The sequence below is a fragment of the Aegilops tauschii genome, chromosome 7, assembly GCF_002575655.3.
Source record: "Aegilops tauschii subsp. strangulata cultivar AL8/78 chromosome 7, Aet v6.0, whole genome shotgun sequence".
Lineage (NCBI taxonomy): Eukaryota > Viridiplantae > Streptophyta > Magnoliopsida > Poales > Poaceae > Aegilops > Aegilops tauschii.
In genome coordinates, this window is record NC_053041.3 from 414,101,390 (window position 1) to 414,117,178 (window position 15,789).

General features: G+C 45.7%; 1 protein-coding gene across 1 annotated transcript; it reads left to right on the forward strand.

Annotated features, from left to right (window-relative positions):
- Positions 1 to 10,208: 10,208 nt before the first annotated feature.
- On the forward strand, positions 10,209 to 15,391 carry LOC109743347 (uncharacterized). Its single transcript, XM_020302441.4, has 8 exons — positions 10,209 to 10,394; positions 11,536 to 11,613; positions 12,152 to 12,259; positions 12,367 to 12,449; positions 12,552 to 12,627; positions 13,428 to 13,613; positions 14,706 to 14,834; positions 15,038 to 15,391. Exons 1-8 carry the CDS (start codon positions 10,329 to 10,331, stop codon positions 15,209 to 15,211), a joined length of 900 nt encoding a protein of 299 aa, XP_020158030.1. The 5' UTR covers positions 10,209 to 10,328; the 3' UTR covers positions 15,212 to 15,391.
- Positions 15,392 to 15,789: the final 398 nt, after the last annotated feature.

Here is a 15,789-nt window from a genome sequence, read left to right on the forward strand (position 1 = left end):
TTCTGCATTATAACCCGGCTGGTACTTGGTCAGATCCGTGTCGTTTCCAATAAGAGTTGCCACCGGGCGCACGATCTTCACGCAGGCGGCGAAGTCTTTTTGGTCGAAAGCCGTGCCATCTTCCTTCAGACTTGGATAGCCGAGGGCGATGTCTGCCGGGTCTAGCTCCGGCAGGAAAGCCTTGGCCCGGCTCAGCGCGGAGATCGCTCCGGATCTCGCAGAGGCCCGTCGCAGCTCTTGGGTACGTTGCGGCAAGACGGCGAGCCGACGAAGAACCTCCGCCAAGTGAGTCGGCACCTCGTTGGATAAGGCTACCACGGCTAAGGCACGTTGTGACCCGGTGTAGAGTTGCTCCACCAGGGTGTACACGGCCTTTAGCTTGGTTACCACACTCTGGTTGAGGTTGGCACTTCTGGAACCTGTTTCATAGAGCAGGACAAGCCGCCGACCAGGGTGAGTTATGAGGCATTAAAATTTTAAACTGAATACAAGCCGGCGGATGACTTACCGAAGATTGCAGCAACCATTTGAGACACTTGGCGCTTTAAGCCGGAGAGTTCGACCGTCTTCTCTGACAGGGCCCTCTCCGCCTGATCAGCCCGGTTCACCAATGCGGCCTTTTCTTCGGCCCACGCTTTTCGTTAAGCGTCAAACTCTGTCTTCAGCTTCTCTTGTGAGGCGATGCTGGACACGAACTTGGCATTTGCCTTCCGGGTCTCCATCTCTTGCATCTTCAGCCGGTTCTTAAGATCGGCAAGGTCAGCCTCAAGCTTCTTGCCAACAGCCTGTATAAATGTCCGGGTTATGGCATGAACGGTTACTATACAAATTTCAAGTCCCAAGTGTTTTCCAAGCAAAGACACTTGGCACTTGGGGGCTAATGCATGTTCAACATTTCTATTTACAACTTTCCGGTTCATGCGAGTAAGCCGGAAGATAAGTCCCAAGTGTTTTCCAAGCAAAGACACTTGGCACTTGGGGGCTAATGTGTATCGAAGGTTCTTATCTACAAATTACCGGTTTAATTGGCTAAGCCGGAACTTCAGTCTACAACATATTCAATCATAAGTCGTTGACTTGAGGGCTAGCATGGTAAAAGTAACTAGGCAGTAAGTAAGAGGACAGAAGGATAATACCTCAGATTTCTGCTGGATCTGGGTCACCATGGCAACCTCTGCGTCCCGGCTCTTGTGCACTTGGTTGACGTAGCCGGAGACGAGCTCTCCGATGCTCAGGTTGGCATAGTCAGTTAGATCCAGACTGACGCGGTGGGGCTGCAGTACTTCCCCCTTGGCAGAGCACTTGGCCAGTGCCGTAGGCCTCCCCGGCTCAACAAATTCCGTCCGGGTGATTTCCACGTCCGGGTCATTTGTTGGCTGAGCCAAGCCGGAGGCCTCCGGGTCAGCAGAAGCTTCTACAGGTGCCTTGTCGATTGGAGTGGTGGCTTCGGAGGCGGAGGCAGCTGGCGGTTCTTGAACCGTCACCTCCAGTTCAGGCAAATCCGGCTCTCCGGCCGACTTGGTTTTCTTCGCCCTCTTGGTGAGCTTTGCCTGGGCACTGAAAGAACAACAAAGGTTAGTACAAACAGTATGAGCAAAGATCAGAACAACATGAGATGGTTATCATTACCCGGGCACGGTCTTGAAAGTTGGCAGATTCGACTGCATAGAATCGCCGGAAGAAGGGGAAGTCTCCTGATAATTTGAGTCAGAGGAATTAAGCGGTTGGCGTATAACACCCGCAAAAGGATGAAAAGGGTACAATTTTGTGGTCACCTCGGTCCGGCGTTTCCTTGATGCATCAGGTAACCCGGAGGAGAGGTCAGTGTCCTTGTTGGTCCGGGTATGCCGCCGGCTCTCATGAACCTGTTGCTTCAAAATAAATTGAGGATCTTGGTAAGCTAAAGGATGGGAAAAGCTTACTTTCCGGGTTACTCTTCGGGTTTTCAGCCGTGGCAAGGGCTCCGAGTCGGAGGAAAGTATTGTTACCTCTTCAACCACCGGATTACTGGCTCCGGTGTCCTCCTGTTGATAAACAGCATTGATAAGGCGGACAGAGCTAAAACAACAAGTATAACAAGAGCTTACAAGTCTAGGAATTACCTCAGACTCGGAGCTGTCACTTAGCTGCAACAGCTCCGAAGCAGTGGGCCTACTTCCCTTCTTACGGGGGGCAGCTTTCTTGGCAGCTTTCTTCGCCTTTCTGGCCTTCTTGGCCGCGTCATGGTCATACTTGACCCGCCAGAACTTGTCGCCAGCCTGAAAAATACAATGATGATTTCTTAAAAATCCAGATGAAGGTTATCTATGGTCAAAGACAAAATGTTTAAAGCAGTGGCTTACCGCTGGGGCTGGGTTGGTCTTGCAGAAGGGGGCTAACCCGGTCCTCCCGCAGTCTGCCAGGCTCTCGTTCAAGAGAGCCTTGGTCATCTCCTCTGCAACATCTTCTGGAAGATCATTGCGGCTGTGTCTCTGGGGGTCATCCTTTCGTCCTGTGTACTCGCACATTAAGCCGGGGCGACGGCTTAATGGGATCACCCGCCAGGAGATCCAGACCCGGACCAGATCGATTCCGTTGAGACCATTGCCCAAAAGAGCCTTGATCTTGTTTATGGTAGGGAGTAGAGGCTGGCGCTCCGCTTGCGTCAGCTTGTCAGACAGTGAGTGTGTTGACTCTAGACGAGAGGGGCGAAAGCGGGGCAACGGACTTTCATCAGCCGGCGACGTGTCTTGGCAGTAGAACCACGTCAGATTCCAATCTTTGGGGTGGCTTGGCGGCTCTGCGTATGGGAAAAGGCAGTCCCTTCGCCGCTGGATGGAGATGCCACCTAACTCCAGACTTGGCCCATTGGCGCACTCATTCTGACGGTTCAAGTAAAAAAGCTCTCTGAAGAGCAGCAGACTAGGTTCTTCCCCAAGGTAAACCTCGCAAAATACTTGGAAGTTGCAGATGTTGGACACTGAGTTGGGTCCTATGTCCTGAGGCCGCAGGTCGAAGAAGTTTAGAACGTCTCTAAAAAACTTTGAGCCGGGCGGTGCGAAGCCCCGGCTCATATGATCCGCAAAAATCACTACCTCCCCGTCCTTTGGCTGTGGTCTCTCTTCTGATGGGTCAGGGGCACGGTAGGACATGACGTCCTTCTTGGGCAGATATCCAGACTTGACAAAGTCTGCTAGTGTCTCACTGGTGACATTGGACCTCATCCAGTTGCAAGTGACGGAGGCTTTGGGAGCTTTGGGAGGCATGGTGAAAGTCGGCAGTCTATGACAAAAAGGAAAACGTCCGGATTAATTATAAGCCGGAGGAAATCTACAGGTCAAAGTCGAGGTGGCGGCTTGTGAAGGGGACTAATGGTATATACCTAAGTACAGCGGGTTATTTAAGCCGCAGGGGTATTAAGAGTAATTTGATTGTCTACGGCCTTATCACAGCTAAGCCAGAGGATTCTACGGAGCATGGTTTTCTTTAAGCCGGAAGGTTCTATGGTGTGTGGTTTCTTTAAGCCGGAAATGTAAACCGCCGTGATTCAATGATTGCAGTTTTTTACTAAGCGTGGTAAAACATGTTTCACACATTGCAGTAACTATTTTGGATCAAAATGGTCGGGCAAAAGAAAAGTTTCTAGACCTAGAAACGGACATGAGGAAGTTCTTAAGCTCGAACAAGGCTCTTATGCAGTAAAACGAGGCTTACTTGGATTTGAGATGAATGCTAAACAGCCGCCGCACTAGTTCTACCCTATGCTAAGATCAAAAAGAGGCAGTAAAATTCAAATCTACTGCGGGCCGCGAGGAACTACGAAGAACAGAGGAAGAACTATGAAGCCCTAGTGCGGATCTGCCCTATGGAGTAGCAAGGACTCACTGATGCTGAAGAGGAGCGGAGGTTGCCGCCGTTTGTCTGGATCGAGTCAGGGTGATGCAGCGGCCGAGGTTGACGAAGACCGGGGGCGAGGCGGTGGCGGCAGAGTTCGAGCTCGAGTAGAGGAGCAGTGGCGCGAGGAGGAAGAAGGGTGGCGGAGAAGCCCGTCGGGCCGGCCTATTTATAAGGGCGAGCTCATAAGTGGGCGCGAGAATCAAGGAGTCCACGGCGTGGTTATCTCCTCACGAAACGCCTCGATTTTCGGGATGACAGTAAATGTAAAGATCCGTTGCGGATCTGGCGGAGTAAAAAACGGGCTTAATGGAAGATGACGTCACGGCGGATTATCCGGAGTCCAGAGGATGACGTCACGCCGGGTTATGGTCTTCACACAATTGTAAGCCGGCGATTTTCTGTCGAAGGGATTGAAGATTGACATGAGCCGGCTCAAATCAATCTGGGGCCTAATGTTGAGGATATAGACCTTAGAGTCACCCGCCAGGAGGGGCCGGGTTACTACAATGGTCATTGCCAGAAGCCCGACGCCAAGCTTAAAGACGGTGGGCCGAAGATGGGCTTAAGACCCGGATATGGCTTAAAGCCCGTAGTTACAATCATTATTATGGTAGAACTTGTAGTGTAAGGCAAGAATAGTTGAGAGTCCGAGCCGGACACTCTTATGAGCCGGCCGGGACTCTGAGAGCTGCTGGGCGTCAGCCTCCCTATATAAAGGGACGACCCGGCAACGGTTTAGGGACAAGAACAATCTCGACGAAAGCCAGGCATAGCAGTTAAGCTCCCTGGTCATCGAAACCCTAATCAATACCACCGCAAACTGGACGTAGGCTTTTACCTTCACCGTAAGGGGCCGAACCAGTATAAACCCTCGTATTCCTTGTCCCGCTTAACCCCTTCAAGCTTCCTAGTAGCGATGGCTCCACGACTAAGTCCTAGCTCGAGGACATCTGCCGTGACAATTCCACGACAGGTTTCTTAGGATTGACAAAGCCGGGAGGTTGTTTAACATAAACTTCCTCCTTAATTTCACCATTTAGAAAAGCACTTTTAATATCCATTTGGTACAAGGTGATATCATGGTGATTAGCATAGGCAAATAAGATGCGGATGGACTCAAGTCTAGCAATGGGGGCATATGTCTCACCGTAGTCCATACCTTCGACTTGAGTGTAGCCTTGGGCGACGAGACGAGCTTTGTTGCGGACGACTTGACCATCTTCGTCTTGCTTGTTGCGAAACACCCATTTGGTACCGACGATGTTGTGGTTGTTGTCGGGCTTCTCGACCAATGTCCACACTTGGTTTCTGTTGGGGATATAGCTATTGAGTTAACCCGCCCAGGAGGGGCCGGGTTAACTCCTGGCGACTCACAAGACAAAGCCCATGAAGGAACCGAAGATGGCGGTTCATGAGGATGACTCATGAAGAGCCCAAGGCCCAAGGGCAGCTTAAGGCCCGTAGGTATAAACCGCCATATGTGTATGACTTGTATTATAAGGCAATTGTAGTTAAGTCACCGGGCCGGACACGTTTATGAGCCGGCCGGGACTCTGTAAAGCCACCGGGCGTCAACCTGTATATATAAAGGGACGACCCGGCGACGAGTTAAGGGCAAGAAACAACAACTCGAAAGCTAGGCAAAGCGTATTTGCTCCCTAGTAATCGAAACCCTAGCAATACCACTTCAAACTGGACAAGGCCTTTACCTTCACCACAAGGGGTCGAACTAGTATAAACTCCATGTGTCCTTTGTCCAGTTTAACCCCTTTAAGCTAAACTCGTCGCGATGGCCCCACGGTGGGCGCCAACTGTCGTGGGATTGTCACGACAAATGTCCTAGTGCGAGGACTTAATCGTGGGGCCCTCTCAAAGTTGTCTAGCTATTCATGCATGGCATTTATCCAGTCCGGATCTTCCAATGCTTCTTCAACCTTCATAGGTTCAATGCTAGAGATGAATAAATAATGTTTACAAAAATTAGCCAAACGAGTTTTAGAGCGAGTGATTCTTCCGGTTTGGATATCATTGAAGATTTGCTCGACGGGATGGTCTCTTGAGACTCTTGCTCGAACTCATGAGAGCTTTTGTTTGGGTCAGGGTGGAACATCTTCTTCATCATCTTGTCCTTCTTCGTTGTTGACGTTGTCGTTCTCTTGTCGAGGTGGAGAAGGAGGTTGATGAGGTTCATCTTGGTGCACTTCCTCGTTTTCTTCATCTTAGTGTGTCCCACTTGTGGATGCTTCCATGTCAACTCTTGGTTCACCTTGACCTGAGGTAGAAGCTTCCACTTGGACGGACGAGGTACTCTCCTTTACCTCCGTTGGACGAATCTTGCCAATAGACAAGTCTTGGATTGCTTCCGAAGGATCTTTATCTCCTACATCAATTGGAAATTGCTCTACTTGCGAGCCGTTAGATTCATCAAACTTCACATCTACCGTCTCTTCAACCTTTCGGGTGAAATTGTTGTAGACACGGTAAGTGTGAGAGTTTGAGCCATAACCAAGTAGGAAACCCTCATGAGATTTAGGAGCAAATTTAGAACGACGATGCTTGTCAAGAATGTAACACTTTGAGCCGAATACCCGAAAGTATACAACTTGAGGTTTGTTACCAGTGAGGAGCTCGTATGCCGTCTTGCCGAGTAGCTTGTGAAGATACAAGCGATTTGTTGCATGACAAGCCGTCTCAACTGCTTCCGCCCAAAAGTGTTTTGGAGTCTTGTACTCATCAAGCATCATTCTCGCCATCTCAATGAGAGTTCGGTTCTTCCTCTCAACAACTCCATTTTGTTGAGGTGTGTACGTGGCCGAGAAATCATGTGAGATACCTTCTTCGTCAAGAAAGGTATCCACATTTTGCGTTCTTGAACTCCGTTCCGTTGTCGCTTCGAACCTTCTTGATCTTCACTTCAAATTGATTTTGGGCCTTCCTAGCGAAGTTCTTGAAGATCTTTTTGACCTGCGATTTATCATCAAGAAAGAACACCCACGTAAATCTTGAAAAATCATCGACTATGACTTGACCAAATGAGTTACCACCGAGACTTTTGTAGGCATTGGGACCAAAGAGATCCATATGAAGTAGCTCGAGCAGTCTTCTCGTGGTCATGATATTCTTCACGGGGTGACTTCCTCCAACCTGTTTTCCTGCTTGACAAGCACTGCACAATCTATCCTTGTCAAATATAACATTTTTTACTCCAAGGATATGATCACCTTTAATAAGCTTATCAATATTTCGCATGCCCACATGACCTAACCTTCTATACCACAACCAGCCTTTAGAAGATTTAGCAATTAAACAAGTTCTAGGTTGAACCTTTTTAGTAAAATCAACAATGTAAAGATCACCTCTACGTACGAAACACTTGGCAATCTACTTCAGTGAATAGGACATTGAAACCAAAGTCAGCAAGTCTAGATATGGAAAGTAGATTATAGCCAAGAGATTCAACGAGCATAACATTTTGTATGGAGCTATCATGTGAGATGGCCACCTTACCAAGGCCAACCACCTTACCCTTTGATTTATCACCAAAAGTGACATACTTTCGAGGGCCGTCGTTTTCAGCAAGCTCACGAAACATATCCTTGTCTCCAGTCATATGATCAGTACATCCACTATCAAGGACCCATTCCTTTCCTCCAGCCATGTAGCCATGAAGATTAGCCATAAGACCAAAGTGTCTCATAGACTCATCGAGATCAAAGTCACTATCATCATCCTCATCATAGTATCCATGTTCAACATCATCTTGTGATGGATCAATTCCTAAAGAGAGTGATTCATTAGAAGTATGACCGTAACAATGTTCATCTCTATGGATTCTAATGACTTCGGGAATGATGTTGCTAATGATTCCAACATCTCCTTTGGCACGCATGAGGTTAGTAAGCTCAAATAGACAATCACCAAACTTAGGATCACTAGTACTCATCCTATTAAAGGTAATAGACTTATGGAGAATCTCATCTAGATTTCTCAAGGAATAATTTGGGAATCGTTCCTCAACAAATCTCCATATGGTGTAAGCACAATCAAGAGTAGGTAAGCTAGCAGTCAAATTTTTGGGCAATCCTCTAATGATAAGATTGATAGTTCTAAGATTGCGAATCATGTCAAGATCCTCATCGGGAGTGGGATGCAAAGGATCACTAGGGGAATGCAAGGACTAGTAATGTACTTGTTCAAGTGATATTCATTGAAAATCTCAAGCATCTCATTTTTCCACTCATGAAAGTATTCTCCATCAAGAATAGGCACTCTACGTCTAAGACTCCCCAACGTAGACTCATCCATGTTCCTCCAAAGGTGTTTAAACCAAAGCAATGGAGATCAAGGCTCTGGTACCAATTGAAAGGATCGAGAAGTGGTGTCTAGAGGGGGGTGAATAGACTCTTAACAAGAAAAAGTTGCAGTTTTTATTTTCTTCAAGTTAAGGTAGAGTTTTAGTACAAGTTTAAACATTCACAATACATTCAAGCAAGCATGGTAGGAGTATATGAGCAGCGGAAAGTAAAGCATGCAATTTGCGAGAATGTAAAGGGATGGGATTGGAGGTGCAAACGCAATTGGAGACACAGAGATTTTTGGCGTGGTTCCGATAGGTTGTGCTATCGTACATCCACGTTGATGGAGACTTCAACCCACGAAGGGTAACGGTTGCGCGAGTCCATGGAGGGCTCCACCCACGAAGGGTCCACGAAGAAGCAACCTTGTCTATCCCACCATGGCCATCGCCCACGAAGGACTTGCCTCACTAGGGTAGATCTTCACGAAGTAGGCGATCTCCTTGCCCGTACAAACTCCTTGGTTCAACTCCACAATCTTGACGGAGGCTCCCAAGTGACACCTAACCAATCTAGGAGACACCACTCTCCAAAAGGTAATAGATGGTGTGTTGATGATGAACTCCTTGCTCTTGTGCTTAAAATGATAGTCTCCCCAACACTCAACTCTCTCTCACAGATTTGGATTTGGTGGAAAGATTATTTGAGTGGAAAGCAAGTTGGAGAAGGCTAGAGATCAAGATTTATGTGGTTGGAATGGAATATCTTGACCTCAACACATGAGTAGGTGGTTCTCTCTCAGAAAATGTATGCTGAAAGTGTAGGCATGTTCTGATGGCTCTCCTCACGAATGAAGAGTGGGTGGAGGGGTATATATAGCCTCCACACAAAATCTAACTGTTACACACAAATCACCAAACTTGGTGGGACCGAATATGAAACTCGGTCGGACCGATTCAGTTCAAAATATGACTGTTAGGCATTTCGGTTTGACTAATATGATCAACTCGGTGGGACCGATGTGCTAGGGTTAGGGTAAAACCTCATCTCGGTTTGACCGATTACACAAATTCGGTGGGACCGATTTTGGTAATAAGCTAACCAAAGAGTTGGTCAGGCAAACTCGGTGAGACCGATTACAAATCTCGGTAAGACCGAAATTATTGCAACAGTCAACAGAGAGTTTGCAAGCCCATCTTGATGAGACCGAGATCCCAACGGTGAGACCGAAATGACTAGGGTTTCTGGCAGTGGCTATGTCAAGAGAACTCGGTGGCGCCGGATAGAATGTTTCGGTGGGGCCGAGTTTGACTTTTTGGTTTGGGACATATGTGGATATGAGAAAGTGGTTGAGGGTTTTGGAGCATATCACTAAGCACTTTGAGCAAGCAACCCATTAAGCAACACCTCATCCGCTTTTAATAGTATCGGCTTTCCTATGGACTCAATGTGATCTTGAATCACTAAAAGTAAAATGTAGAGTCTTGAGCTTTTGAGCTTGAGCCAATCTTTTATCCTTAGCACCTTGAAGGGGTTCCACATCCTCTTGTCCACGCCACTTCATCTGTTGAACTTGTCTGAAATATTCTAGATAAAACATTAGTCCAACAAGAGATATGTTGACATTAATTACCAAAACCACCCAGGGAGCACTTGCGCTTTCATTAAGCAAAAAAGATTAGTCTTACACAAACTCGAGGGTTAGGAATAAGTTTTTTTAAACAATATAGGTTTGGGAATAAGTTTTTCTTTTTTGAGCAGTGGTTTGGGAATAAGTTTTTTTTTAGAATCTGGTTTGGGAATACGTTTTTTTTTTTGAGAATTGGTTTGGGAATAAGTGAGTGTAAAAAAAAAACGAAAATCGCCCAGCCCCGGGCCAGCCCGCTAACACGCGCGCGTGGGCGACCTATCGCCTTTGCTCATCCACCCAGCAAACCCCACGATGGGCCGAAAGTTGCAGTCCCTGCGCCCCAGCCCAATTGGAAGAGGCAAATCGACTCGGCCTCTTCTTCCTCCCCATAAAAATCCCCACCACGAACAGACAATAATAAAAAGTAAGATTTCCCAAAACGAACCAAAAGTAAAACTCTCGGGCAGCGCGAGGCGTCACGAATCGAATCGAGCTCGAGCCGGAGGAGAGCGTCGGAGGCGGCGGGCATGGAGGACCTCAGCGTCGAGGAGCTCGCCTCCAATCTCTCCACCTACAAGGACCAGCTCCGCGAGGTCTCTCCCCCACCCCTCATCTCCCCCTCGCGTCCAATCCTCGAAATTCGTTGTGTTGCGGCGTTTCCTCCATCAGTTCTGGTTTCCCCACTTAGGTGCTGCGCGTTATTAGGGCCATGATAATTTGGGCGCAGCTACGTGCTTGTTTCTGTGCTTTGGATGCTGTGTGTTCAGAGATTAGGTTTCGGGGATGCGCGTCCGATTCTAGGGTTTCGAGAGGCCTACGTGAAAAGTCCAGAACCTTACAATTGATTAAACCTTGATTAAATAGTAGAGTAGACGAAATAACCTGCTCTTATCACTATTTCCCCTGCTAAACGAGTTATCATTTTCATTATGTTAAAGGGACACTGGGTTTTGGAACAATCTGTGGAAATCTGCCTGCTCATGTCAGTGATAGATAGCTAAATTAGTTTGAACTGCAGAGTTAAAAAAAATCCTAAGGTAAGTGTTTGGTATCATTCAGTTCAGCCTGTTGGATTCTGAGACTTCTTATAGAAATACATACTGGACAACACTGGATTGACACATTATGTAGCTTGATTGGTTCCCATGAATTATATACTAGGGCTGTATTGTATTGGTGCTGTTTGGTGGAGGAAAATGTTTTGATGTCCATCGCCCATTTGATAGAAGACAGAACAGTCCACTGGTTCACAAATCAGAGCATGCAACTTTTTATGTTCATGCGGTTAACGCTTTGTAAAGTGCACATGGTGGTTGAATTTTGTCTTGAGACTAGTTGATGTATTTGTTCCAAGTTTGGTCCCTTGTTGCAGTCAATGTTTTGCGCTAGATTCTACTCACTCTTTTTAATATTTTGTCCATGTCTTTCTGTTTTAGACGAGTGATTTACATTGAAAATTGATTAAATGATCTTCTGTAAACAAATATGACATCTGTTCTGATCTACCCGAACACTAGCCAAGGTGTTCAACTGGTGACCAGTTAATCTTTGTCAGGGTAGATCTTGCACTTTCGCACATGGCAGGGCAACTGCTATTGAAATTCCTTTTTTTTTCTTACTGCAGTTTCGTGCTATTTCCTTTTACTTTTACCTATTACAAATCTCATTTGTTGTGAAGCTTTTGAGCAATCCATTTATTTACATTGTGGGTAATGTTTTGTCGTCCAATTGTAGGTTAGGAAGTTCATCAAGGAGAAAAAAGATGATGCTGGAATTTCTGAATATGTCGATATGGAAAAGGAGCTTCAAGAGGTGAGTTATCCTGCATTTTTTATTATGCTGCTGTGTGTTGGTATCTGCGAATTATCAGATGCTTTTTATTTTACTTTGTTGCTAGTATGAGTAAACTGTTTGTAACAAAAGGATGTTTGCTTTCTATTTTGTAATTTGGGGCCTATGCTATCAATCCCTTTCTCTTCTTTGTTACAAGGAGCCATGCCCGGCAAGCTATCATGAAAAGGCAGCTTGGAACAGTGGATTTGTTTTTGGGCCATTTAGATTTTATTGTAATCTTGAAAGGTGAGAAGGTAGATTATGTCAATGGTAGGGACCATCTGAACAACCATATATAACTTGTGAACACTAAATATAAAATTTCATAGCTTCAAAGTTGTCCATTACCCTTTATCTTGATTGGTTGCAGGTTTGTTTCTCATGGTAGAGTACCTCCTTCAGATTTTGGGTGTCGATGCTGCTGTTCTGAGTGAATCACAAAATTTGGACAGTTTAAATGATAGCAGGAGTCTAGTTTTGTTAATTGCGCTAATGTATTTCTCTGCAACAACTGCAGGTTATTACATTAACCGAAGAGCTTTTGGCAACTGCAAATCCAAGTGAGAGTGCGCAGAATGATGTAGGTCTATCGCCGCCAAATTATTCTGCTGGAGTGCACTCAGAGGTACTCGTAGTTTTGTTTTACATATGGATTACTCACCTGGAAGTTACACGTGCACTTCTGTTCATCATAACTGTTTCATACCACTAACATACTTTATCTGTTTTTAGGCACTGGATGGCCTCTCACAATCCCATGAAAAATTTGCAGTTGGTACCAAAGTGCAAGCTGTGTATAGTGAAGATGGGGAGTGGTAAGACCTTTTGAGATATGTGTATGTTGCAATTGTACATTCTTCTGTTTACTTTTGCATATATAGTCTTTTTGCAATTTGTTTGATCAGCTGAATTGTTAGGTACAATGCGACAATTGAAGGTCTGACACCAATCGGCTATTTTGTCAGTTATGAAGGCTGGGGAAACAAGGAAGAGGTATGCTAATTGTGGGTCATGTGGCTTAAGTCTCTGTCTTTGACAGCTTCATTGGTTTGAGGTCATTCATGTAATACTTTTGTCATCGGAATGCAATTTGCATATTCATAAAATTTGACGGAGTACATATATGTTATGACCATGATGTTTTGCGCTGGTTCTGAAGTTGTTGAGTTGTCAAGTAATGCATCCTCATATATGCTTTTCATCTGCAGCGAAAAGAATTTCTAATGGCATTTGGCTGTATCTGCCATCCTGTTTATTTTCCCATTGTAATGTTTATTCCTGTTTAGCATCCTTAACGTACAAAGGAATTCGCCGACTTAAATAACCTTTGCCTGTAGTGTTTTGTCTTTTGTTGGACCAAACTGCCACCCATAATTTCTGAAATTCCACTTGGTATGTGAATATGCTATATAATACTCCCTCCATTCCTAAATATAGGGTGTATAATTTTTGGCACGGAAATTAAAGAACGCACATGGAGGGAAAATTTCACAAGTTTTGGGCGAGATTGCACCTGAATAATTGACATGAGAAAATAGAGGAGCTTGACCTATATAAGGAAATGTAATCAAATCCCTTAGAAAATTATTCAAACGAGTGGTGAAACGCAATAGACCTTATATTTTGGACTTTTTCTCAAAAATTTATACACCTTATATCAAGGAACGGAGGGAGTAAATAAATAGAATGGTGGCTTCAGTTTACATACCAGTCCTTTTAGTTGCCGCTTCAGTTTACATATCAGTTTTTACTTCAATAATAGTGTGTGCAAACTTTTTTTTTGCCTTATACAGGTGGACCCTGCTAATGTCAGGGCACTTGACGTGGAAGCTGCTGATGCTTTAGGACTAGCTGAAAAAGAAGCTGAAGCGACAAAAATGGCATTAAAGAGAAAAGTTGAACAAGCAGCAAGATCTGACTATCAGATTCGTAGCTTACCCACAAAACTTAAGATCGATCCAAATGATCCTGAAGATGTGGTAAGTGAATTGGTCTTTTGTTCAATATATTTACAATTGCAAGTTAGCCTTGAATACCTCCCATCTACGTTGCACGGTACTTGGATAGGTATCGGATACGCAATACGGGGATACGCCCGATACGTCAATTTTCTAAAAACTAGGATACGGGGATACGTCTGTATATACATATTAATTATTAAAGTTATGAAAAAATAACGAGTTAAACTGATCTAATCTTAAAATCTAAACCTAAAACACCTACGTACAGAATTTAGAGAAGGAGATGGAGAAGAGAGATCAGAGAAAGAAGGGAGATAGAACATACCTGCTGCAAGGGAGACACGGATGTCTTCTGCCGGCGACGAGCCGGCGACCGATCAGTGTCGATTGGATTGGAATTCAGAATGTGAGAAGGAGAGAAGAACATGTGGGAGAGGAGAGGACTGGAGCTGAGATTTATGAAGAGTTGGAGACCTGCGGGCTGCGGCTGCTCATCTGCTCCAAGGAGTCGAGGGGACGAGCTGGCCAGCTGGGAATTGATGACGTGTGGCGGCGCCAGGAGGGGATCGGGGAGTTTTCAGTTTTACACGTCGAACGAAGGGGTTGCCGTATCCAAAACGTATCCCAGAGGTATCCCAGACGTATCAAACACTATTTTTTTTTTTAAATCAATAAATCACAGGATACTTACGGGATACGTATCGGGGCAGTATCCGGCGGGATACGCGCACTTTCTGAAGTATCCGTGCAACATAGCCTCCCATGTGCCACCATTCATCATATTACTTCTGCCTTTAAAGGAGCAAAGTTGACTGATCCTCGCTTTTGAGGATTGATGAATGCATTTGTTACAAACAAGTATGTACATTCATGTCCATGAACACCCCAGGTATAGCTTATGACAAACCAAAGGTGAAAATCCTAGGTATAGTTTTATGACAAACCTCAGGGCTTCCACGTTATGTCTACTGCTGTTCTTTTTGCCCCATTTTAATTAGCGGCTCATTTGTACTTTCATATATAGAATCCTTCTGATCTAGCAAACAAGCATGCCTTGTAATTTTTTGTAGCTGCATGGTCATGTGTTCTGACTGGCTTTTGTGTCTGCAGAAAGCTGCAAAGCGTAAGAAGATCCATGCTTTCAAATCAAAAGCCCGCTTTGAGCAACTAGATTTCGCACAGAATAAGCGGCAAAATGCATGGCAACAGTTCCAGACTACCAAAGGAAAGGCTAAGAAGGTAACATCTCTATTCCTAGCAGCTAGAAGGCAGTGGGACTTTCTCACTATTTGGCTAAAACTATCCCCAGAAGAGCTTGCAAGCCCTTATATTTGGCTAGGACAGTCTAACGACACCCTAACTAGCCTATCTACAATTGTTTCCTTTTGTTGATTGGACTGTTCACTTAGACTTCGAATTTTTTTTGTTCTGTTTGCTTTCAGGTGGGATTCTTTTCGGGTCGCAAGAAGGAGAGCATCTTCAAGTCACCGGAAGATCACAGAGGTAAGGTGGGGGTCACTGGTAGTGGGAAAGGCCTGACTGACTTCCAGAGGAGGGAGAAGCACCTTCATCTCAAGGATGGCTCTTCTGGGGATACACTGGACTGTGAGGAATAAATCTGGTTTCACAAAGTTGCCATGTCCGGCACTTTATTGCCGGACTGGCCTCTGTCAGAGCTTGTACTCCGTAATGTGTATGCTGAACTTGTTGAAAGCTAGAAATCACATATAGATATTAACATTGTCTTCCTCATGTTTAGTCTCAATTTTGTGAAGAGATAAACTTACCATTCGTCACTGAACTCTTGTGAGATGAGCACATTGGTCACACAAGTCTCAAAACGTGGAAAACGGGTCAGTTTAGTTTGCTATATATGCAAACGGGTCACTCTCTTCTTTTGAGTCGTTGGCGCAGCCCACGTGGCGTTGTGAGTCAGCGGTGTACATTTGCAAGAAAACCTCCAGAAAGAAAAACATATTCAGTACCGACCCCCGCCAGCGCACTCCACCCCCAAACCCCGACCGGGCGACCTTGACGGCGGCTGGGTGCCCGTCGGCGGCAATGTCAACCCCGTTGGCTGTCTCCGTAGGTTGCGGCGGCGGAGAGGATGGCGAGGTAGCCGCCCCCCCTACACTAGCCGCGCCGGCTGATGACGGCGACGAATCTACGGGTACTGGCGGCGGCAGTGTTTGTG